At 44.3% G+C, this 26258-nt stretch overlaps 1 protein-coding gene and 1 long non-coding RNA gene across 7 annotated transcripts in view; one reads left to right on the top strand and one right to left on the bottom strand.

The window, feature by feature from the left end:
* The first annotated feature begins 836 nt into the window (after positions 1 to 836).
* Positions 837 to 16027, top strand: LOC127492864 (uncharacterized). 3 transcript variants are annotated; one of them, XR_007922695.2, is made up of 3 exons: positions 837 to 955; positions 5968 to 6060; positions 15726 to 16027. It is a non-coding gene; the product is annotated as an uncharacterized lncRNA (long non-coding RNA). The 3 variants fall into 3 exon arrangements; XR_011381842.1 differs by lacking the exon at positions 15726 to 16027 and adding an exon at positions 10270 to 10319; XR_007922696.2 differs by lacking the exon at positions 15726 to 16027 and adding an exon at positions 10026 to 10158.
* Positions 3235 to 26258, bottom strand: part of TENT2 (terminal nucleotidyltransferase 2) — an 87571-nt gene continuing 64547 nt past the window's right edge. For all 4 annotated transcript variants that reach the window (XM_008261867.4, XM_051854076.2, XM_008261869.4 and 1 more), the window contains 4 exons: positions 19833 to 19969; positions 10494 to 10585; positions 6863 to 6942; positions 3235 to 4521 (listed from right to left, as the gene is read on the bottom strand). In XM_008261867.4, coding sequence (XP_008260089.2) covers positions 4447 to 4521; positions 6863 to 6942; positions 10494 to 10585; positions 19833 to 19969 — 384 coding nt within the window. In that variant the 3' untranslated portion in view covers positions 3235 to 4446. The remainder of the gene's footprint in view (positions 4522 to 6862; positions 6943 to 10493; positions 10586 to 19832; positions 19970 to 26258) is intronic.

Raw genomic sequence — 26258 nt, 5'->3', positions numbered from 1 at the left:
CCTGTCAACACCCATCGCACCTGCCCGCTCCGTGCTTTCGACCCAGGAGCGCCCACCATGGTCTCGAGTCACTCCACCGTGCCTTCATCCACACCTAAGGGGTCTTCCTTCTTGAGTTACCCGGTTACCCAGTGTTCAGCTTCACCACCTTTCTCTAAAATCCCAGGCTCAACTCAGTACGCCTCTTTCTGGTTGCCCCATCATCCTGCGTTCAAAGGACATGTATCTCGTGGCCTAGGTAGTCTGTAGGTTGATTACTCATTCCCGTTCTTCACAAGCCCGTCAACTAGCCAAGTACCTACTGGACAGCTACACACGCACAACAGGTGGAGACAAAGACACCTCTTCATGGCAGTGGTCTTAAGGCTAGGGCAGCAAACGTTTATTGTCGATGACAGCAAATCCTATCGTCAGAGTTGCTGAATACAATGAATGTAGTGTGCGCATTATTTGCCAGTTACACTAGCTTGCATGCACCCACCATTGTGGTGGAATGAGAAGGTGAGAAGGTCATGCCAAGATGGCCTGACAACAGAAACTGCCTGGCAACAGGCCGTGATGGGATGGCTTCGGAAACCACATGACAACAGAGCCTGACTAACAACAGGCTGTGATTGGATGGTTTCAGAAACTGCCTGCAACAGAGCCTGACTGGCAACAGGCTGTGATTGGATGGCTTTGGAAACTGCCTGGCAACAGGCTGTGATTGGCTGGGGCATAGACCGCCCCTTGACCGGATTGGCTGCCTTGGCTATATAAGCAGTTGTAGCAACTGAAATAGACGAGTCTGCTGGCGGCTGGCCTCTGGCCCACTTTCACCTGACTCCCGGGGTCTGGTGGTGACCCCAAGCTTCTTGCCCCCACCGCCCTCCACCTCTCAATGAATCCTCTCAGAAAATGAATGGACCTCAACATGCCTTGTCTGCTAGAAAGAACTGCCCACAGTTCAGTCACGGTACAGACCCAACCTAGAGGGCTGGAAAAGGGTGGACAGTAGGGTCTACCTGCAGGTGGTCACTAGGGGAACACAACACTCACTAGCAATAGCAGCCTTTCTATGTTCCTTGCTTTAATTCAAAGTGTCTTAGAAACACTACAGTCCACAAGATTTGCAAAGATCTTAGTTCAAACCAATCCAAAACTCAGAACTGCAGCACAGTCTGCACATGTGTTTAGTTTTTTACTTTTTTGGCGCCACAGCTCACTAGGCTAATCCTCCACCTGTGGCGTCAGCACACCGAGCTCTAGTCCCCGTTGGGGCGCCGGATTCTGTCCTGGTTGCTCCTCTTCCAGTCCAGCTCTCTGCTGTGGCCTGGGAGGGCAGTGGAGGATGGCCCAAGTCCCTGGGCCCTGCACCCGCATGAGAGACCAGGAGAAGCACCTGGCTCCTGGCTTCAGATCAGCGCGGTGCGCCGGCTGCAGCGGCCATTGTGGGGTGAACCAACGGAAAAGGAAGACCTTTCTCTCTGTCTCTCTCTCTCACTGTCCACTCTGTCAAAAAAATAAATAAATAGAAAGAAAGGCAGAGTCAGAGACAGATTTCTTATCTGCTAGTCCACTTGCCAAATGCCTGTAATAGGTGAGGCTGGACCAAGCCAAAGCGAGAAGCCAAAACTCAGTTTAGATCTCCCACATGGACCGCAGAGACCCAACTGTTTGAGTAAACACTGCTGCCTCCAAACAAATTAGCAGGAAAGTGGAACACAGGGCAGAGCCAGGACTCAAACCCAGGTACTTTGATGTGGGACGCGGGCACCAGAAGACTGCACATTCTTAAGACCACATGCAAATACATACAAAGATCAACAAAAGAAATGGAAATCTAGTATTTACCCCACAACTGAGACTGAAAGTACCTACAACGACAGCTTGTTTAGGCTAATCCTCCACCTGCGGCGCCGGCACACAGGGTTCTAGTCCCATTTGGGGCGTTGGATTCTGTCCCAGTTGCCCCTCTTCCAGTCCAGCTCTCTGCTGTGGCCAGGGAGTGCAGTGGAGGATGGCCCAAGTGCTCGGGCCCTGCACCTGCATGGGAGACCAGGAGAAGCACCTGGCTCCTGGCTTCGGATCAGCATGGTGCGCCGGCTGCAGCGCACCTGCCGCAGCAGCCATTGGGGGGTGAACCAACGGAAAAGGAAGACCTTTCTCTCTGTCTCTCTCTCTGTCCGCTCTGCCCGTCAAAACAAACAAACAAACAAACAAAAACACCTCTCGCACACTGACAGCCTACCTCCCCACCGGCCTCCCCAAGGGAGCAGGATCTTAGGCTTCAGCCCACTGACTTCAAATTCAGCTGCAGTCTATCAATCTCTGGACCTATTTGTTACAGTAACACAGCCTTTTTTTTTTTTTTTTTTTTTTTGAGATAGAGAAAGGTCTTCCTTCCGTTGGTTCGCCCCCCCAAATAGCCAGCGCTGCGCCAATCCGAAGCCAGGAACCAGGTGCTTCCTCCTGGTCTCCCATGCAGGTGCAGGCGCCCAAGCACTTGGGCCATCCTCCACTGCCCTCCAGGGCCACAGCAGAGAGCTGGACTGAAAGAGGAGCAACCGGGACTAGAACCTGTGGCCCATGTGGGATGCCAGCGCCGCAGGTGGAGGATTAGCCAAGTGAGCCACAGCGCCAGCCCAGTAACTCAGCTTTTAAGAGGCAGGGATAAGGGTGGGACCACTGAAGGCTAGGAGAACAGTGGCAGTGCAGGGTCCACACGGTGGTAAACTCCAGGGGTATCAAGCAAAGCAAGCACCCCACCCCTCACCCAGCTGCAGGGCGCTGCAGTGTTACTGAGTACCGGACTATGTTTTACCCACTCCCCACCAGAACATTAACTACGCTCGGTACATCCTCACAAAGAAAAGCTGCACAGTGCGTAAGAAATTTCAGGAAAATTTCCAAGGAAAAGAATATAAAAGCTTAATTGTGTCAAAAGTACTACATATCAGTAACCTTAAAAAATTCACCTTAATTCACTTATGTGGAAATTCCTTCCTAATAATTCCAGAGAAATAAGGTGTTAATGTGCTTACGTGGCTTAACCACAAAACAACCTCATGCTGAGATTTTCTGTATTATCTAAATCATCAAGCACAATATATTTAAAAATTTATACTTAGTAATTAAAATTAAATATTTATACTTAATCAAGTACGATAACTGGATTCAATTTAGTTCAAGATAACTACAGCCTCCATCTAACCTCAAAAACAGACTTGCACAGAAAAAAAATCACTTCAACAATTTCCATATATAAACTTTATTCCATTTAATATCATACAAAAATTTGAACTTAAAGGAGAAAATGAAAATATGCACCTTTTACAAGTCAGAGAAAAGCAAGTTTTAGCATTTGAATTGGTCTGCAAAAAATACATTAGAGGTACAAACTGTGCTACAGTAGGTCTAAAAGAAGTTGTACACAGTCCTTCTGAAAAAGTTAAAACTGTTTTCAAGATTTTTTTACATTTACATTTACAGATATTTACACAAATCAAAAACCTTAATAAACACTGTAGCTTTTTTAGCAGCCACCACTTCTTGTGGAAAAGAAATACTAAAAAAGATATTTTTATAAACAATAAGCTCTTATTTATAATTTTTATGTCTTATCTAAAACATTTTGTAGTGGCTTACTGCCTAAAAATTCCAGTTTCGATTACAATCCTGTAACTGTACACAGATAACAAAATCTGAGACTACAGATAGGACATAGCTCCACTCTGATCTTCTCGTTCCCGCTGCTTCATGTGACAGGGGAAATGGGAAGCAAAGCAGAGTGCACACTGCACCACGCTGTCACAGAGCACGGGACAATCCTCTCAAACCCCTGTGCGGAACTGATGCTGTGGGACAAGTCACTAACTGCCGCAAGAGCTAGTGTTCAGTGCCGCAGTGCAAAATGTAACGTCGTCTCAACACAAAATGCAAAGCCGTGAGGTACCAATGGAATGCTAACAGGACACGCTCGAAGCCTCAGACCAGCCCCCCACGTGCAGACAAAGCAACTGTCCAGGGTTTCCCGACTGCGGCCATTTCAGTCACTTCAAGTAACGGGGTGACTGACAGCAGTCTTCACTTTAGGCAACAAACTATCTCTTGGAGGTTACTTCAGCACTCCTCAACAGACCCGCCCCAAATTTCCACACTTCATGTCAGTATTAGCATGTTCAGGTAATCTCCCAAATATATTTTATCTGGTCTCCTGAAAATTCATGACATAATATTACTAATCATTGACATAAACATTTTCAGAAACGTATTTTTAAATCAAAGGGTTTTATTAGGAAATGCCAATAATAAAATATGCAATCTTTATATAAGTATGTCCTTTTAAAAATAAAACATGAAAACCAACAGAACAATCAGAAAGAAACCATGATGGAGGTAAACATAATGCAAATGACACAGCTAATGCTCTTTACTTCTCCGAGGTGACACCAAGAAAGCGACCGGCTATCTTTTCAAGACGGCAGTTCTCAGGGGGAGTATGCTGTTCAAGTCTCTCTTGCTTTTCAATTTGTGCCATGACTGGGAGAGAAAGAGAAATCATTCTTAGAATCCAAAATACATGCACAACAAGCACTCAAAGGCATCTTTAGTGAGTCTCTTCAGGCGGTAAAACTGTGGTTGACTTTTTTCTTCTTTAAGTGTTTTTATTTCCCAAGTTTTTAGTAAGTACATGGATTTTTTCCCCCAAAGAAACCTTTTATTAAAGGAATACAAAATTCATGCATTTCCTAAGCACAAAATTAGGAATACAGTGATTCCTCCCACCCACATCCCCACCCCTCCTCCTCCCTCTCCCATCCCAGTCCCATTCTCCACTAAGACTCATTTTCAATTAACTTTATACACAGAACACCAATTCTATACTAAGTAAACAGTTCAACATTTGCACAAAAAATCCAAAAAACTGTTTCAACAGTCCAGACAAGGGCTGTTCAAAGTCACTTTTCTTTAGAAGCTTAATTAACTTTAAAGAAACACCCAAGCACGATCCATCTTTTGGGAGCACCCAGACGTAAGTATAACTTATGAGACGTAAGAATACCCTCCTCTTAATACAATACAAGAAAGTAAGTCCTTGAGAACGAGTTTTATCATCAGTCAAGGAAGCACCTGAGAAAACAAGCAATGAAGATGGACATGTAGACATAACTAAAACTTATGAGGATTGTTTCTGTCTCCAGAAAAGAAAATATTATTTTAAAACTCTGTATCATTGTGGTTCCAATTCATTAATAAACAAATGGGCACACAGGTGGTAGGAAAAGAGACAATGGACAATTTAACATTTATTCACAGATTAAATCAATTACTCTAAAACAGCAATGCATTTAAAACAAAACGTCTGGATTTAAGAGGATAAGGGAAATTACTTCAGTTATCTGACTGACCGTTTTATATTTTTAGTAGCTTTTCCGACTGAAAACATTTACTAAGGAGGAAATAAATCTATAATAAAGCCCATTAAGGTATGCCTCTGAAAAAAACAGTCAATGGAATTTATACAAAAAAAACCCAAAAACCAAAAACCAAACCTGGCATTCTTGATCACAAGCTATTAAGACCTGGCTTCCTAACTTAGTGGATGCATATCTTTGTCATTTTATTTTCACATCAGTTCTTGGACCTACTGACAGGATTGGTTGTACAGCTAAACAATCCAAAATGTTTACCTATCAATAAGACCAACAATGCAGCAATGCTATTTTTGAGTCCTTAATATAACCTAATATACAAAATATTCGAACTTGGGTGTTTGTTCACAGGACAAATGTTCTATTCTGGCTCACCAATGCGGAGGGCCCAATGTGAAGGACAGTTTCTGATACTTGCATTTGTAATTCTCACTAGAGTCCACTCATATGTCTAGAGAAGGAAAAGCAGGCCTCTACCCTGCTCACCACAGACTCCGACCTCTGTCTCCTACGATGCACGCCCGCCTCTGGCTCATGGTACTCATGTTTCTAGCTCTGCACTAGGATCTGGATGCCTGAAGACAGGGACCACACCTCGCACCACCACCGGTGAAGACAACGACTTTTGGAACATAGCCACACACAGGTATTTTTTTTTAACGTTTCAGAATGTAAACAAAAATAAACTGGCATCTAATTCCTTGTAAATGTAGGGTATGGGGAAGAAAAAGCGTTAAGTTAGACATTAGCTTCTTCTAAGGCTGAAGTAAATTCCCCAATATTTTAAGCAATGAAAAAGTGTCTGTTCGATTTTATGCACTTATTTTGAGAGCTTACCAAGCTTCCTGTGAAAATGCTTACTTCCAGGAAAGTAAAAGCCATGTGAAGGAAAACACCAGCTCTCTCTGAAGGGAAAGCATCTCTCAATTCAAGCTCTAAATTCCCTTTCATGCTGTATCAATGGCCTCACAAGAGAAACCAAGACCATTCTGTCCTATTACCTTTTTTCCTTTTAAAGCACACTAGTTGCCGGCGCCGCGGCTCACTAGGCTAATCCTCCACCTGCAGCGCCGGCACACCAGGTTCTAGTACCGGTCAGGGCGCCGGATTCTGTCCCGGTTGCCCCTCTTCCAGGCCAGCTCTCTGCTGTGGCCAGGGAGTGCAGTGGAGGATGGCCCAAGTGCTTGGACCCTGCACCCCATGGGAGACCAGGAGAAGCACCTGGCTCCTGCCATCACTTCAGCGCGGTGTGCCGGCCGCGACGGCCATTGGAGGGTGAACCAACGGCAAAAGAAAGACCTTTCTCTCTGTCTCTCTCTCTCTCTCACTGTCCACTCTGCCTGTCAAAAAAAAAAAAAAACCAAAAAACAAAAAACAAAAAAAAACACACACACAAAAACCACACTAGTCCACTAACATTTCTGAAGTTAATCTGATGAACTGTATACCTTTAAAAACTGATCCTTGATCATGTCAAACTTCTGCTTTTCATGCACAGCTCTGGCTGTATTTGTTCCATCAAAAGGCTCTGAAATGTTAAACACACATGGGAAGAAATTATTTAAATGAGTATGAAACTGATAATATGTGAGGCCTACAAAAACAGTAATTTCATAAGATCCAACCTAACACCTTTATTTGGTTTCTGCTCATAGAAAAGTTTAATATGGCTATGAACTGTTTAATAAGGTAGATGCAATTTAAGTGAGAAGACAAGTAAAAAGTCATCAGCACAGGTGAATCAAGTCTAAACCATACAAGGGAATAAGATATCTGAAGAATTATAGGGCATCGAAGATCTACCCTTAGGAGAATAAATGTAAGTTAAAGAATGAAAAGTCATCAAAAAGAGGGGCCAGAATTGTGGCACAGTGGGTTAAGCTGCTGCCTGCAATGCCAGCATCCCGTATCCCACGTCCGAGTCCTGGGTGCACAACTCGAGTTCAGCTTCCTCCGAAAGCGCCTGGCCCCAGCCACCCTCGTGAGAGACCTGAATGGAATTTCAGGTTCCTGGCTCCAATCTGGCCCAGCCACAACTGCTGAGGCCACTTGGGGAGTGAATAAAGATTTCTTCCTCTTTCTCTCTCTCTGTCTCTCCCTGACTGTAACTCTTTCAAATAAATAAAATAAATCTTCAAAAAAATCTTATGAAAAAAAGTTCTCAAAAAGGAATAAAGCATTATCAGGGCCAGTGCTGTGGCGCAGTGGGTAAAGCCGCGGCCTGCAGTGCCAGCATCCCATATGGGTGCCGGTTTGAGTCCTGAATGCTCCATTTCCAATCCAGCTCTATGGGCTGGGAAAGCGGTAGAAGATGGCCCAAGTCCTTGGACCCCTGCACCCCCATAGGAGAAGCTCCTGGCTCTTGGCTTTTGATCAGTCCAGGTCCAGCCACTGAGGCCATCTGGGGAGTGAACCAGTGGACAGAAGATCTCTCTCTCTGCCTCTGCAATTCAAATAAATAAATAAATATTTTTTAAAACAAAAAGAATAAAGCATTATATTAAAGACTGTTGGTTAATGTCAAGTATCATTGATGATTTAAAAATTTTTTAAAGATTTACTTATTTATTTACAAGGCAGAGTTAGAGGCAGAGGCAAACGGCGGGAGGTGAGAGAGAGGGAGATCTTTTGTCTGCTGGTTCACTCCCCCAAATGGCTGCAACGGGCAAGGCTGTGCCAATCTGAAGCCAGGACCCAGAAGCCACCTCCAGGTCTCCTGCGTGGGTTCAGTGGCCCTAACACTTGGGCCATCTTCTACTGCTTTCCCAGGCCACAGCAGGGAGCTGGATCAGAAATGGAGCACCCAAGACTCAAACTGGCCCCCATATGGGATGCTGGCACTGCATGCCGCGGCTTTACCCACTGTATCACACCGCCGGCCCCTATGGTTTAAAATTGAGCTTTAATTGAAAAGCTGATTTTGTTCAGCAGGAGAAAGGTCAATACCCTTTCAGAGCAGAAGTTCAATGAGAGAGAACATGGAAGACAGTGTAGTGGCTGCTTTAGAAAAAGACTGAAGCCAGGACTTAGATGAGAAATCTGGCAGATAAATAAGAGAAATACAAAACAGCAAGAAGGGAAGATAGGAAGAAAACAAAGAATTGTTAGGTGTATGTGTCTTCCTTCCATGTCAACATCTCCATCCTACCCACTGTGCACCCGAAAGATGAGAGAAGAATCTATGCACAGAAAACAGAAAAGAAAAAACCAGAAGACAAGGAAACCAAAGACAACAGCGAGAAGAGGGGGATGACTGAGGGGCTGGGAGTGAGATGGAATCACCAGAACAATGCCAGCAGTGTATCAGAAATCCAAGATTCAGAAAAATTCCCTTTATTTTTCATTGATTAGAATGGCTTTTTTTTTTTTTTTTTTGGACAGGCAGAGTGGACAGTGAGAGAGAGAGACAGAGAGAAAGGTCCTCCTTTTGCCGCCGGCTCACTCTCCAATGGCCGCCGCGGCCGGCACATTGCGCTGATCTGATGGCAGGAGCCAGGTGCTTATCCTGGTCTCCCATGGGGTGCAGGGCCCAAGCACTTGGGCCATCCTCCACTGCACTCCCTGGCCACAGCAGAGAGCTGGCCTGGAAGAGGGGCAACCGGGACAGAATCCGGCGCCCTGACCGGGACTAGAACCTGGTGTGCGGGCGCCACAAGGCGGAGGATTAGCCTAGTGAGCCGCGGCGCCGGCCTAGAATGGCTATTTTTAAACAGAATTTAGTGTCACAATACTGCATTGTTCGTCTTTGTTTATAAGACTGACTTTTTACTTATTTATTTATTTGAAAGGCAGAGTAACGGAGAGAGACAAAGACAGCAAAAGAATTTCCAAGTTCTTGGGCCATTTTCCACTGCCCTCCCAGGAGTGTTAACAGGAAGCTGGGTCAAAAGCAAAGCAGAGGGCTGGCGCTGTAGGGTAGCAGGTAAAGCTCCCCCTGCAGCATCAGCATCCTGTATGGGTGCCAGTTCGAGTCCCGGCTCCTGTACTTCTGATCCAACTCCCTGCTAATGCCCCTGGGAAAGCAGCAGATGACCCAAGTCCTTGGGCCTTTGAACCCACATGGGATAATGAGAAGAAGCTCCTGACTCCTGGTTCCTGGCTTCGGACAGGCCCAGCTCTGGCTGTTTTGGCCATTTGGGGAGTGACCCAGTGGATGAAAGATCTCTGTCTCTCCCTCCCTCTCTTTCTGAGGAAGGAAGGAAGGAAGGAAGGGAGGAAGGGAGGAAGGGAGGAAGGGAGGAAGGGAGGAAGGGAGGAAGGGGGGGGGGAGGGAGCGAGGAGCAAAGCCAGCCAGAACTGGAACCTGCATTTTGATATGGGATGCCGGAGTTGCAAGGGCAGGGTTTAACTTGCTGTGCCACAATGCCAATCCCTGTTTCTTTTTTTACAGAGTATATCCATAAGCCAAACTGTTTCAGAAGGTATCATGTACACAATCTACCACAGTGTTCAATATTCAGTACAACATACTAACTAAAATAATACACATCCACTGTACAATTAGCAAACCAGACACCAAAATATTTAATTTCATATTCACAAACTCTTATGATGTTGCAAATGCTGATTCTCAATCCTTTGTTTTTTACTGCATCAATTTGGTATCCACAGAACAATTGTGCCTCTTGAAGTCAATTTCCACTGATTTCAAAGAAAATGTCTCAAAGATCTTTTCAACTACATGTAAATCAGTTTTAGAGAAAAGAATAACCTCAGATAATTTAATTTTAAAGTAAAACTGAAAAGAATCTGGTTCACACTAAGAAGCAATATTTTTAGTGTGAAAAAATATAAAATAAATTATATTATCTGAAAGTAAAGATGAACTTTTGTTCCACATCAAAATGATGACAAGCATGAGGAATGCAGAAGGACGGCCCGAATCTTTCCCACCAGGAGGATTCAGTGTCCCAGGTCACGTCCATTTCTTACAACTGCAGAATTGTAAGTGATTCTTTAATTGAAAGTTATACTGAAAGGCTTGCAAATCACTTCAGAACACCAGCTAGCGGTCGAGGAGCCATTCCTCAGCGGCCTGACACCCAGGGGAGGGCAGGCGGGGCTGCCCGGGAACGCTACCTTCCACACAGATGTACTTATTTCTCCACTCAATCCCATCAGGCCTCGGGATGGCTTTGGCTTCACGAACTGAAATCATCTGACTGTTCCAGCTGTAAGAGGAGAACACTGAGCATGTTAAGCACTTTCGTAACCATTCTGTCAATAGCAAGGCTCACCCTGACACTTCTGGAGAACACAGAAACTTGCCTCAACCCTCAGCACCACAACCCCATTTCCCTCCTCCATGTTTTTCTTGATGGCATTTATTGCCCAAAATCTACTTACTTAACAACACCTAGTTTATGTACTGCCCCCAAGGAGAATGACTCTGCATACTGATGAGATATTTATTTGTCACTTTCACTGCTCACCCCCTGCACTATTAGTATACAGCAGGTATTGTGTAATAACAATAAGTGAATATGAAAAGTAAGTACAAGCAAATGTGTGTGTGTGTGTATAAATAAACTATTCTCACTGTTACCAACGCATTGGCCAGCGCTGCGGCTCACTAGGCTAATCCTCCGCCTAGCGGCGCCGGCACACCAGGTTCTAGTCCTGGTCGGGGCGCCGGATTCTGTCCCGGTTGCCCCTCTTCCAGGCCAGCTCTCTGCTGTGGCCCAGGAGTACAGTGGAGGATGGCCCAAGTGCTTGGGCCCTGCACCCCATGGGAGACCAGGAGAAGCACCTGGCTCCTGCCATTGGATCAGCGCGGTACACCGGCTTCAGCATGCCGGCCGTGGCGGCCAATTGAGGGTGAACCAAGGGCAAAGGAAGACCTTTCTCTCTGCCTATCTCTCTCACTGTCCACTCTGCCTGTCAAAAAAAAAAAAAAAAAAAAAAAAAAAAAAAAAAAAAAAAACCTAAAAAAAAAAAAAAAACAAACATTGAGAGTGTTTTATGGACAGGCATTGTGGCATAGTACGTAAAGCCACTGACCTAAATGACCCATCCGATGTGGGCACCAGTTCGAGTCCCGGCTGCTCCACTCCCAATCCAGCTCTCTGCTAATGGTTTGGGAAAAGCAGCAGAAGACAGCTGAAGTGCTTGTGCCCCTGGCCACCTGTGTGAGAGACCCAGTTGAAGCTCCTGGCTTTGGCCTGGCCCAGCCCTGACCACTGCAGACATCTTGGAGGTAAACCAGCAAGTGGAAGATCAAGATCTCTCTCTCTCTCTCATTCAAATAAATAAATGAGATTTATTTATTTATTTGAAAGGCAGAGTTATAGAGAGGAGAGGCAGAGAGAGACAGAGGTCTTCCATATGCTGGTTCACTCCCCAGATGGCCACAGTGGCTGGAGCTGGGCTTATCTGAAGTCAGGAGCCTGGAGCTTCCTCCTAGTCTCCCATGTAGTTGCAGAGGCTCAAGGACTTGGACCATCTTCTACTGCTTTCCCAGGCCATAGCAGAAGCACCCAGGACTCAAACCAGCACCTATAACGGATGCTGGCACTGCAGGCCGCAGCTTTACCTGCTATGCCATAGCGTCAGCCCCCAAATAAATGAACCTTAAAAAAAAGAAAAAGTTCTTATTTGTTAAGAGAAAGTTTATCTTCTTGTTTTTGTCTTCTGATACCATTAAACAACTTTTGTTCAGGTACATCTTTATTTGCTTGATTTGGGAGACAATTTGGAATTTTCCAAAAGGAGTGGGAATTTCCAATAAAAATATTCCAGGCATATACAGTTTTAGGAAAACATAATTAATACTGTAAGAAAACAAACTGTAAGTGCTAGATATTATGTGTAGCTGTCAACAGTAAAATTTTATTCAAGTAGGACAATTTTATCAGCATGCCTGCATGTAATCTGTCCAGCTTTCAGTGTATACTAGCCTTACATTTTGTTTTTTTTTTAAGTTTTAAGAATTTCTTTACATTTTTAGCAGTTACCACAAATTTTTAAAGATTTATTTATTTGAAAGGTAGCGTTACAGAGAAAGAGAAGGAGAGACCCAGTGCACCATAGCACCAGCCTTGTATTTTCTTTTTCAAGGAATATAATACAAGGGTACTTCAAAGTCTGTGGAGGAGTCAGTGTTGTAGCTCAGTGGATTAAGCCACCACCTGCAATGCCAGCACCCCTATAGGCTCCAGTTTTGAGTCCTGGCTGCTCCTCTTCCCATCCAATTCCCTGCTAATGGCCTGGGAAAGCAGTGAAAGATGGCCCACATGCTTAGGCTCCTGCCACCCACATGGGAGACTCAGATGAAGTTCCTGGCTACTGGCTTCAGCCTAATCCAGCCCTGTCTATTGCTGCCATTTGGGGAGTGAACCTGAAGATTTAAGATACCACGTTCTCTCTCTCTCTCTCTCCCTCTCTAGCTCTCTTTCTGCCTCTCCCTCTCTGTAACTCTGGCTTTCAAATAAATAAACAAATCTAAAAAAAAATTTGTGAAAAAGTGAAATTAAAATATAAGCTTATTTTGGCACAAAACTGTTTAAAATTTTGAGTACTAAGAGCTTTTGTGTACAAGAAAAATAAACGTGGTGAATAGCTGCTATCTTCTTTCCAGCAGCATTAATTTTCTCCACCAGTTTAGCAAACAGAGAAAGACTAAGGCTTGGGATCTTCTGCCTCTAACTCTCACTCTACTCTTCCTCTATCAGAGAAAAAAATCCGTAAAAATATAATCTTGAGTTTCTGGAAATGAGGTTATCTTCTATGTTAATTACACAAGAAAAAGTTTGCATCTTGTGAGGTTTGTTCACAAAGCAACCTAAAGCATGATTTTCTTTCTCTTTTTTCTTTTTTTTGACAGGCAGAGTTAGACAGCGAGAGAGAGACAGAGAGAGAGAGAGAGAAAGGTCTTTCTTTTCCGTTGGTTCACCCTCCAATGGCCGCCGCAGCCGGCGCACCGCACTGATCCGATGGCAGGAGCCAGGTGCTTCTCCTGGTCTCCCATGGGGTGCAGGGCCCAAGCACTTGGGCCATCCTCCACTGCACTCCCTGGCCACAGCAGAGAGCTGGACTGGAAGAGGGGCAACCGGGACAGAATCCGGCGCCCCAACTGGGACTAGAACCCGGGGTGCCAGCGCCACAGGCGGATGATTAGCCTAGTGAGCCGCGGCACCGGCCGTTATTTTTAAAAGGCACAAATCCAGTGGGGCGACTCTGCCCGACTCCTCCTAACTCCAGGTGGCTCAGTCGCAACTGAAATAAGGCCTTGCCTCTCTCTCCCTAATGCTGGACGTTATGAAAGAAAGGACCATGGACAACTGAGCAATTGTTTCAATTGTCATCAGTGCAGCTTGTATTTCCAATGTGTGCTTTATATCCTATTATATAACATAGAGTATGTATTGGAATACACATGAATATATATATATATTTGTATCTAGTTTGTGTGTGTGTGTGAGAGAGACAAGAGAGTATTTTAAAACACTGTGAGTAAGTAGAATTGTTTTTGAAATACATTAACAATTTTTCATCATATCCATTTCTCATGAATCTTGTGAAAGACACTGCAAAGCATAGAATTCACATTTTTGTACCAAAATGTACATATTTAATTCCATTTTCCATAAAATCTGAAGTAAGCTCTTAAAAAAATAAAATAAATAAAAGGCATAGATCTGGTTCTTTCTTTTAGATGAGTTCAGAATATTTGAATACTGTGTCCTAAACTTAAACTGCAACCTTTATTTCCTTAATTCAAGGGAACTCGAGCCTTATAACTATATTTCTATTCAACCCTGAATTTATATTACATGCCACTGGTCACTTCTAAGTTGGATCACAGAAGCAGTACATAACATACGTGTGTTCATTTTACTGACAATCCCTAACCAAGTCTCACTTAAGCTCCAACCTTCAAACAATCTAAGTAATTCAGTTATTTAAAATTAGTATATCAAATAAAGTACTCCAAAGAGAAAAGGAGTATGTTGAGTCACTACCATTTCGGCTCATTAAATCTGAATTTTCCAAGAAATACTCACTATATCTAAATTAAATTTAATCTACACTAGATCTTACACTGGCCTGAGGTTCCCCATTATATTAAGTCCTTGCTTCTCTACAGTGATAATACACTAGTGCTTATCAAGTAACTCTTACAGGTATTCTTTTTGTGATCAACAGAAAGTATTTTGACACGACCAAATAAACTGGAATGTAGCCTTCAACAATATTACCAAAAGAAAAGTTTTCTGTCTGACAAAGTCAAAAATTATGAGCCTGATCTGCTGTTGCATATATATGCATATTAGACTAAGCCATTTAAGTCAACAAATGCATATAATTTTGTTGCATAATCAAGGGTTGGGAAGTAAACAGAAAGCAAACTGTGTCTTAAGCAGAGAAAGCAGCACTCTGGTTTTGTTTTGCTCTAACAGGCTCTTCCTCTTCTACCAGGGCCCCACCTGAGTCTTCTAACGCTAGAGAACCAAGCCAGGCCGCAGGAAGCCAACACTTCTTTCCCAAATCCTTGACCCAGCTCTAATACTTCACTCAGCCCCAGGCTGATATTTACAACTAACTATTGCCCACGGGCGTCCCTGGGCACACATTTTCAAGACTGAATGTAATACATTCTACCGACGGTCAATTACTAAAATCGCTTCCTTGCATATACTCTAACCCGGCTTACCCTGCCTGCTCCGCTGAACTTCCTGGGCTGAAACGCAAGCTGAGTAAACCTACGCCAGTTCTTGCATGCAACTGAACATATGCGCAGATGCAATCAGGCAGAATGACCACACTGTGAGTGCATGGCCACTTAACTCAGAAGGCCCTTGAACACACCAGCCCACCAGTTACACTCAAGCTCCATAGCTAATTCACCCTTTTAGTCCAGTACGGATACTTCTTGCCTTCTCCCTGCTTCTCAGATTTCCTCCCTCAGTCATTCTCAGCAAGTGTTCATGGTTTATTTCACTAAGTAACTACAGCAATCTTGCAAAAATCCCCACTATCTTCCACCACACTACTCCCTCTACATCACCTGCGCCCACAGTGTCTGCTCTTCGTTATTAATAAATCATCCATGCTTCTACTCTACTCATGCTCTGGATTCCAATTCTTCTTGACCCAAACAAGGATGCTGTTCCCAACAGTTCACAATGCCCTTCTCTACTATCATCGAGATAGGTTACTTCTCCCATAAAAACAAAAACTCGACATCCCCAACCCTCCCTGTTTCTTCTGCTCTCCTTTACAAACACATGAACTACAAGATCTCTGTCAGTTTCTCCTCCTGGACTTTTCTGAGTCCACCCCACTGATGCTTTTTATCCCCATTGTTCACAGAAACTGTTCTTATCAAGCAGACAAGAGGCGACCTAGGACAACCTCATCCCTACTGGAGTGCCTGCTGCAAGTACTGCTCCTGATGCACCCCGGTGGCTCCATTACTCGGATTCCTGTCACAGAGGAGATGCAGACTGACTTCTGGGACCCTCGCTTGGGCCTGGCCCAGCTCTGGCTATCGCAGGCACTGGGGGATGAACCAGCAGCTGAAGAATCTTTCTCCTGTTCCATCTCTCCATCTTTTCCAATAAGATGCAAATAAACAAAAACATTGTTTAAAAAGGAAGTCACACACTGTAGCACAGAAGGTTATGCTACCAGCTACAACAAAGGCATCCCACAGAGGTGCCAGATCCTGTCCCAGCTGATCTACTTCCGATTCAGCTCCCTACTAATGGCCTAGGAAAAGAAGCAGAATATGGCCCAAGTGCTTGAGCCCCTGACACCCCACATGGGAGACCTGGAAGAAGCTCTGGCTCCTGGCTTCAGCATGGCCCAGCCCTGGCCGCTGCTGCATTTGAGGAGTGAACCAGTGGATGAAAAATATCTTTCTCTGTCTCTCCCTCTCTATCTCTGTAACTCTTTCAAATACATAAATTTTTTTTTCTTTTTGCCACAGATTGGCTCCCATGTCTGATTTATTTTTTATAAAAGATTTATTTGAAATAGAGAGAGAGAAAGGGGGAGACAGAAGTATCTTCCATTTGCTGGTTTATTCTGCAAATGGCCACAATGGTCATAGCTGGGCTGTTCTGAAGCCAGGAGCCAAGAGCTTCTGACAGGTCCCCTACCTGGGTGGTAAAAGCCTAAGGACTTGGTCATCATCCACTGTCTTCCCAGGCTCATTAACATGGAGCTGGATGGAAAGTAGGACAGCTGGGACTCAAACCACTGTACCACGGTCATGCCAGTATCACAGGCAGTAGCTTTACCCACTATGCAACAATGCCAGCCCCCAAATAATTAAATCTTAAAAAAAGTCAAAATCAGCCGGCGCCGTGGCTCACTAGGCTAATCCTCTGCCTTGCAGCGCCGGCACACCAGGTTCTAGTCCCGGTCAGGGCGCTGGATTCTGTCCCGGTGGCCCCTCTTCCAGTCCAGCTCTCTGCTGTGGCCAGGGAGTGCACTGGAGGATGGCCCAAGTGCTTGGGCCCTGCACCCCATGGGAGACCAGGAGAAGCACCTGGCTCCTGGCTTCAGATCAGCGCGGTGCGCCGGCCGCAGCGCGCCGGCCACTGGAAGGTGAACCAACGGTAAAGGAAGACCTTTCTCTCTGTCTCTCTCTCTCTCCCTGTCCACTCTGCCTGTCAAAAAAAAAAAAAAAAAAAAAAAAAAAAAAAAAAAAAGTCAAAATCATGAAAATTAACTACAAGACCCTACATGAGTGGACTTCCTTACTCTTTGATGTCATGTCCTTCCACTTTCTTAGCCTTATTGGTTTTTTTTGTTGGTGGTGAAAGGCAGAGTTACATGGAGAGGAAGAGAGGGAGACACCTTCCATCCACTGGTTCACTCCTCCAAATGGCCACAATGGCCAGGGCTGGGCCAGGCCAAAGCCAGGAGCCCAGAGCTTCTTTCCAGTCTCCCACTGGAGGGCAGGGGCCCAATCACTTGGGCCATCTTCCACTGCTTTCCCAGGCACATTAACAGAGAGATGGAGTGGAAATAGAGCAGCCAGGACTTGAACCAGCACCCATATGGGATGCTGGCACTGCAGGCGGAAACTTAGCCTGCTACGTCACAACATCTGCCCCATTTCTTCTTTCACTAGCTTCTTTGCTGTTCCTTGAGTACGTCAGGCACAGGCCCCTCAAAGCACTGGCGTTTGCTTTTCCTCAGCTCCCACACAGCCACTCGTAGCACCACCTTCATCAGGTCATTGTTCATAGGTCATCTCTTGATGGGGGACAGGTGACACGCTGCACCGTGGGGACTGAAACTGCACAGCTAGCCACAGCAGACCGTCCTTGGTGGTTTTCCTTTGTTCCTCTGCTCCTGTCACCTAGTGCACTGCACGCTGTTTACTGCTTACTGTCTACCTCTTCACATTACAATGTAAGCTCCAGGAGGGCTTGTTTGCTGCTACACCCAGTGCACAAAAAATAGCTTGGCATACAGTAGGCACACAATGAATATTTAGAAAGTAAAGGAAATGAAAGGCCAAAACACACAGGGAGATAGAAAATCTGGGCCTGCATATTCCCTTTTAAAGGAATCTATGTTTCTGGGTATGTAGACATGTATTTTTAGTTGAACAGGTAAGATCAGTACTGGTGACATGTGATTAAGGACCCTGATGGTGACATGTGATTAAGGATTAAGGGAATAAAGAGGATTTAAAAATAGCTATCTTTTAAGGTTCCTAGAAGCTGCAGTTTCTATGAGTCTACACAGATGTTTAGAATTTGAAATCTGGCTTTGCTAAAATAAAAATAATGACACTGATGGCATTATTTGAATCCCTGTGCCATGTGAGCCTCTTCCCATATTTTGTTAGTTCATGATTCCCAGGTGCACTTGCAGCAGCTTGGCTTCATTTGAAAATGTTCAGCTTGGAAGATGTGAGTGAACTAGGAGAGCAAAGTGGATTAAATACACAGGAGTCACTTGACACACTACAGGACACTGGGTGAACACCAAACATTGCTACTGCATACAACACCTGAGCACTGTCATTCTGACAGTAGGCTAAGCTTCCGCCTGCGGCGCTGGCATCCTACATGGGCACCAGCTGCGGTCTGAGCTGCTCCACTTCTGATCCAGCTCCCTGCCAATGGCCTGGGAAAGCAGCGCAAGATGGCCCAAGTGCATGCGCCCCTGTAACCACGTGGGAGACCTGGAGGAAACTCCTGCCTCCTGGCTTCAGATCAGCCTAGCTCCAGCCATTACAGCTATTTGGGGAGTGAACCAGAGAATGGAAGACCTCTCTCTCTCTCTCTCTCTCTCATAACTCTGCCTCTCAAATAAATAAATAAATCTTAAACAACAACAACACCACAACACCTGAAACAGGACTAAAGCTCCCTGCACCACAGCAGGGAAGACAATGCCAGCACTGCAGTGCAGACTCCTAAGTGGATCTTGCAGTCCTAAGTGTCTGAAGTACTACCCACACCAGCAGGTCTAGAGCTATACCTCAGTGCAAGCTCCGCCTCTTCCCCTCTACCTTCATTTTTCCAAGCTGATCAGAAGAGCTGCCAACAACCCTTAATCCCACTGTATTCTGAATTCAGAATTCTCCCAAAGAACTTTCCATCCTGGGCAGCCGGATTAGACACTATGCTTCCTGTTTATACACTGCCTTCGAAGAAAACAGGGAAAGAATATACTCCTGGACTTGTGCACCATAATAACACAACTATTTACTCAGACACCAAGCATTAAAGGGATGCTTCCAGGGGGCCAGCACTGTGGTGTAGTGTGTAAAGCTGCCACCTGCAGTATTGGCATCCCATATGGATGCCGGTTCAAGTCCTGGATGCTTCACTTCCAATCCAGCTCTCTGCTATGGCCTGGGAAAGCAGTGGAAGATGGCCCAAGTGCTTGGACCCCTGCATCTGCATGTGAAACCCGAAGGAGGCTCCTGGCTCCCAGCTTCAGCTGGGCTCAGCTCTAGCCGTTGCAGCCATTTGGGGAGTGAAACAGTGAATGGAAGACCTCTCTCTCTGCCTCTGCCTCTCTGTAACTCTCCCTTTCAAATAAATAAATCTTAAAAAGGTGTGTGTGTGGGGGGGGGGTTCCAAGTTTGTCTTGGGCATGGTGCTCACCCTACACTTGTTAGTTCCTAGAAAATAGATGCTCCGAACCACAGAGCACCCACACAGGACCAACACAGGCTCCACTGTGTAATGAGGTAGCCACACATAAAATGAGGTTGCTCCTGAAATAAACTAAAACTGGGCTTACTGAACTACAATAACTGTAATTTTTTTATTAGCTACGAATATGGAATCTATTTAGTTTCCAATAATTACCTGTTAGATATAAAGTGTTATAAACTGCTCATTTCTGGACAAGTGTGCAGCTTTGCAATTGATAGAGCTTCTGGCCACATTTGTAGCATTCACTTATATATAAAGAACAGACATAATCTACAGTTTTACTTACTCGAATTCTGTAGCATAATATTTAAGAAAGCCCAGTAAGAGGTCTCCAAGAGTTGATTCATTCTTTGAGAGGTAAGGAGGAACATTACATGGAGCTTGATGTACAAGGTGCAGCTGGATAGCAGGACTAAAAGATTCCTGTCAAAAAGAGAGGGTAAGGGTGTAAAGCCATTAAAACGCACACTAGAACACTTGGTAATTCCTCATCTAGGCTCTCTGAAAAAGAGAAATTTCTTCATACTGGCAATTTGGAAACTTGAAGGTTTTCTTCCATTAAAAATTTCACCAGCACTTGCAGTACATCAGAATGTACCTGAAAAGCCAAGATATTCTAAACTTCACTTAAGTATTTCAGCTAACCGAATATATCCCCATGGTAGCAATAGATTTTCTAACACATTAATAAAAACTTATACAGATACCAAGATCCAATTAACATATAGATTTCTTCAAAAAACACTTCTCCCTAATTATTTCTACAAGGAGCAGTAGTACTTCATGTATGAAGGTTCTACCAAGCACAAAGATAAGAGCTTTGTCTCACTGCCACTTAAACTCTTCTCAAAGAAGCTCAATGTATGTATAGTACTTTAATATATGAACAGTACAAAGATTTTAAGATTGTTACCATTTTATTTATTTATTTATTTAGTATCTCAGAGGGAACAGAAGATAGATTCTCAAAAAAAAAAAAAAAAAAAAACTGACAAGAAGAGTCAGGGAAAGCAAAGACACCAAACATACCAATAAGCAACACTCAGCAAAATTTTGCCACAAGATACTATTTACTTGCAATGTAAGCTCAAATAAGACTCTTGCTAGAAAGAATACTAACAAGTATTTATCTGCCTGCAGTATGCCACACATTTTCATATCTGACCTCTCTATTAGCAGCAAGTTCTGTTTCTGAAAAATACTAACTAAACCATAGATTCTCAAATAATAAAAACCCACAACTTAATCATTTACGGAAACTACACAGTGCCATCAAGAATGTTTTTCTGTATTTCTGCACTGCCATCAAAGTAAAAATAGATTTAAAAATAAAATTCGTTGCTTAAGGCAGAAGAATGATAACTAAAGCTAGACTTTCCAATTTAACAAATCAACACTGGGTATATAGATACCATTTCAACAAACACCCACTAAAGAATGCAGGCTTCCTACTCAACTAGCCAGTAGCACAGAGAAGTATCTTGCATCATGTAATGCTAATCCTGAAAAAAGAAATCAGTAAAAACCCAAGAGCAAAAAGTAAAAATGTTCCCTCCCTTGTGCCATGTCGTACTACCAATGAAGTTAACTTCCAAGACGTGATTACTTTTCTCTCAGAAGAAAATTTCTGTTCCAACCATAATCCACAAAGCTGGCACTCCTAAACACGGGCCCTTTCCCACTTCTAACAGCTGTGGTATTCTATCCTAGGAGTCAGGCAGAAACCTTAACTGTCCAGTGACTGACATGGTGGGGAAAGAAGAGGAGCCCCCTTTTAAAGAGTAAAGGCAGGCGGAAGGACGCCTAGACTAATCCCTTAGTCTCTTATGTGTGGAACTGAACTTAGAATATATTAAACATTATTCAAAATTCAAATTTTAATTATTTCCTATGATCAGATGAAAAGTACAATGTAAATCAAATGCTAAGAAAAGTGGTAAGAATAATCATGTGACAATTAAAATAAGAAAAGTCCATCACTGCCGAATAGTCTGCTCTGGAAGTTTACTTCATGGCTAGCAGCCTGCACAAAAAGCATTCCATTTATAAGCTGATGTTAAAATAAAAAAGTCATTTTCTTATCTGAAGTTTAAGACTCATTGAATCTTTTTTAAGTGTTTTATTTGGGTCAATAATTTAGAGAAAAAAATCTGCAATTTTGAGATAGAAACTGGAGAGTTATGAGATCTACTCTATGAAAATGTTCAGTGACACTGGGCCAATAATTCGGCCAGTCTTCCCTTAGTTCCACAGTTTGTTTTCATAGTCTTAAACAAGAGCTATGTCATAATTACTGAGAGAAAACTGAAGGAGAAATCCGAATCTAAAAAGAACACAACTTAGGGCATCCCGAAAGCGGCTACAACAGGAATTCCACGTATCCACCAAAAATGACCAGTTTTTGGTTATTATTCACAGTTCACAGACGCCTCTTCCTGATGAATCTACTGTGAAACGAAGACCATACTCAACAATCGGCGGTCAGCACTCCAGAAAGTGTCCATGTCCATCTGAAGGGGCACACAGTTACTGGAGAGGGCCCAGAGGAACCCTGCGTGAGGACTTCACTCACGTCAGGGTAGAACTCACCTCCTTGGAAAGAAAGAGGCTCCGGGATGACAAAGGGCGGGAAACAGAAAGGAGCTGGCAACTGCTCACACTGCCTGCTGTCGTGGGCGCTACACAGGGCTTCCACCACACGATGAGGTCTAGTGTGCTCACCTCCGGTCAGTGTGCTCACTCAGCAGAATGGGCAGCCTGCGCTACACAGGGCTTCCACCACACGATGAGGTCTAGTGTGCTCACCTCCGGTCAGTGTGCTCACTCAGCAGAATGGGCAGCCTGCGCTACACAGGGCTTCCACCACACGATGAGGTCTGAGTGTGCTCACCTCCCGTCAGTGTGCTCACTCAGCAGAATGGGCAGCTTGTTGAAATCTGAAACGTCTTGGGTGAGAAGTACATGCAAAGGGCTCAGGTAAGGCCAAGTGCTGTTTGTTCAGGAGCTCACGCCCAGAAAGGTGAATTACTCCATGAAGGAAACAACATGGGATCTTTGTTTCAAATTCAGAAGGCAACAACAATTAAAAAAAAAAGATGAGAGAAAAATTTTGGATGGTATCTATGTCTCTAAAAAAGGAACAGTTCAGCAGGCTGATAAGCAAGATCTAAAAGTTGTTTGGCTACAGAAAGAAGAACCCAGACTATGTCTTTTGGTATTTTAATAATGCAGTAAAAGATCTACTGATTTGAAAACAAAGAAATAAAGATTGCTGCTAAGGAAGATTTCAGGAACTGGCGCTGTGGCGTAGCAGCTGAAGTCACTGCCTGCAGCGCCAGCATCACATGGGTGCTGGTTCGAGTCCCAGCTGCTTCACTTCCAATCCAGCTCTCTGCTGTGGCCTAAGAAAGCAGTAGATGGCCCAAGTCCTTGGGCACCTGCACCTGCATGGGAGTCCCTGAAGAAGCTCCTGGCTCCTGGCTTCAGATCAGCCTAGCTCCGGCCATTGCAGTCATCTGGGGAGTGAACCAGCGGATAAAAGAACTGTCTCTGCCTCTCTGTAACTGTCTTTCATATAATAAATTTTGCAAAAAAATTTCAACAAATAATTTCTTAACCCAGCGCAGCGCAATGCCAGCCCCAACAAGTAATTTCCTTACAAGGGGGCTCTCCACTGCAGTTGCATGTTTAAGAAAACTGCACGCTACTTTGGATGGGATGAGGGGGTGCAGAACTGAAGCCACTACATTAGCGCCTAAAGAGCAATCGGAGTCCAAAGCAGGGACAACTTAAAATCACACTCAGTCCACGGACAGGCGATTTAACTGATAACGTTCACCTCTTTCAGGAAGAGGTTATTTGGATTACCGATACTTATTGCTCTTGGATATTTTTAAACGAATGGAAGGCTTCTTTATTATATTCATGTTAATGTCTTATTTTGAGTTTCTAATAACAAAATGTAATGACCTAATTTATGAAAACTTTTCCCAGGTGATATTTAAATGCTGACATTTGTGATGAAGATAGGTAATTTTCCATTTCATTTCAATCAATGACAAGAAAAATTTAAATGTAATTCTTTGAAAAACAATCTAAAAATCTGCTACTGTCTAAAAATGGCAGAAACATCTTTTAACAGAGTTCATCATTTTCCTGAGGCTGTACCATACTATCTAACTTTACTTTCAAATTTGAAATTTTGGACAATTATACATTTTAATGCAATAAGTTAGGCTGGTTAAACTTGTTGATAATTGTTTTCATAGCGATGTGCTTAGGGGCCAGTGCTGTGGCATAGTGGGAAAAGTTGCCCATCCCATATGTGCACTGGTTCGAGCCTCAGCTGCTCCACTTCCAATCCAATTTCCTGCTAACATGCCTGGGAAAGCAGCCAAGGATGGCCCAAGTGCTTGGGCCCATGCGACCCAAATGGAGGACCTAAAGAAGCTCCTGGCTCCTGGCTGCCAGCTTCGGACTGGCCCAGCTCCAGCCATTTGTGTAGTGAACCAGTGTCTGGAAGATATCTCTCTCTGTCCCTCCCGTGCTCTCTGTAACTCTTCCAAATAAATAAATTACTTTAAAAAACAAAAAATGATGTGCTTAAATGAAAGACGACTGGCTACTTTCCATCTCCAGGCTAACAGAGGGAAATTTAAGTTGCACAAGAGTTCTGCCTGAACAGGGGAAGAACAAAGTGGTGTGTTAAAGTTCCTGCCAAGCTATCTTTGTTGCATGTGGACAGCCACCAACCTGGTGGTGTATGTTAAAGACTGATCATTAGGGGCTGGCGCTGTGGCACAGCGGGCTAAAACCCCGGCCTGCAGCAATGGCATCCCATATAGGTGCCAGTTCGAGTCCCACCTGCTCCACTTCCAATCCAGCTCCCTGCTAATGCACCTGGGAAAGCAGCAGAAGATGGCCCAAAGTGCATGAGCCCCTGCAACCATCTGGGAGACCCAGAGGAAGCTGCTGGCTCCTGGCTTCAGATCGGCTCAGCTCTGGCCACTGCGGACACTTTGGGAGTGGACCAGCAGATGGAAGACCTCTCTCTCTGTCTCTCTCTCTCTCTCTAACTCTTTCAAAAAAATAAAACAAGCCGGCGCCGTGGCTCAATAGGCTAATCCTCCACCTTGCGGCGCCGGCACACCGGGTTCTAGTCCCGGTTGGGGCGCCGGATTCTGTCCCGGTTGCCCCTCTTCCAGGCCAGCTCTCTGCTATGGCCAGGGAGTGCAGTGGAGGATGGCCCAGGTGCTTGGGCCCTGCACCCCATGGGAGACCAGGAAAAAGCACCTGGCTCCTGGCTCCTGCCAGGATCAGCGCGGTGCGCCGGCTGCAGCGGCGGCCATTGGAGGGTGAACCAACGGCAAAGGAAGACCTTTCTCTCTCTGTCTCTCTCTCTCACTGTCCACTCTGCCTGTCAAAAAAAAAAAAAAAAAAAATAAAACAAATCTTCAAAAAAAAATTGGTCATTAAATTTCCAAAATTGGATTTTATTTTACTGAGATTCTTCAAGCTCTGAAATCAGTATAACTATGTAATACAAAGTCAAGATACGACAATGAAGTCTTTTAACAGCAGGAGCTTTGGACACAGACTAGATTTAAAACCTGTAATACGAACTTTATTGGGTTACCAAATTTTCCAAAGGTGTAGCTACATCAGTTGTAAGGAAAATAACAGTATTCAAAGGGTATAACAAAGGTTAGAGGACATGATGCAGGTAAAGCATGGCAGTAGTACTATCTATTTATTGTTTAGGAGACACCATGTATCATAATTATTAAATACACACTCACACACTGCACTATTAACTGAGCATTTATATAAAATGGTTACTTCCTGAAACTTTTAACATATTATTTTAAAACAAATTTCCCTATAGCTTTCAAAATTCAAGTACATTTTAAAACAAGCTTTTACTCATTTAAAAAAATAAATCTTCACCTAGGTATTTTAATCTCTTTCCTCAAAGGTATTCACTTATAGCCTATTATAGATAATTAATTCCCTTACCAGGCTTTGTGCATTTTAAAACAAAAGGCTGCTATAAGCATGTGCTTGTATATATGTAAAGTTTAAGATCTTTTAACAATAACTGCACAGAAAAGCTAATTCCTTATTTCCTAACTATAAGAAAGGTTATTTTCTTACATCTCTATTCCCTTAAAACAGCTTCCTAGAGTACCAAGACACAAAAAACTAATTGAAGAAATAAGTAGCCGGCGCTGTGGCTCAATAGGCTAATCCTCCACCTTGCGGCGCCGGCACACTGGGTTCTAGTCCCGGGAGGGGCGCCGGATTCTGTCCCGGTTGCCCCTCTTCCAGGCCAGCTCTCTGCCGTGGCCCGGGAATGCAGTGGAGGATGGCCCAAGTGCTTGGGCCCTGCACCCGCATGGGAGACCAGGAGAAGCACCTGGCTCCTGCCATCAGATCAGCACAGCGCGCCGACCGCGGTGGCCATTGGAGGGTGAACCAACGGCAAAAGGAAGACCTTTCTCTCTGTCTCACTCTCTCACTGTCCACTCTGCCTGTCAAAAAAAAAAAAAAAAAAAAAAAAAAAGTTGCCAGGGCTGGCAGTGCGATGCAGTGAGTTAAGCCATCATTTGAGACTCCAACATCCCAAATCAGACCACCTGTTCAAGTCCTGGCTGCTCCACTTCCAATCGAGCTCCCTGCTAATGTGCCTGGGAAAGCAGTCAACAAAAGCCCA

Source organism: Oryctolagus cuniculus, chromosome 14, assembly GCF_964237555.1.
Source record: "Oryctolagus cuniculus chromosome 14, mOryCun1.1, whole genome shotgun sequence".
Taxonomy (NCBI): domain Eukaryota; kingdom Metazoa; phylum Chordata; class Mammalia; order Lagomorpha; family Leporidae; genus Oryctolagus; species Oryctolagus cuniculus.
Note: the sequence above shows the minus strand (reverse complement) of the source record. Positions and strands in the feature narration are given on the sequence as shown.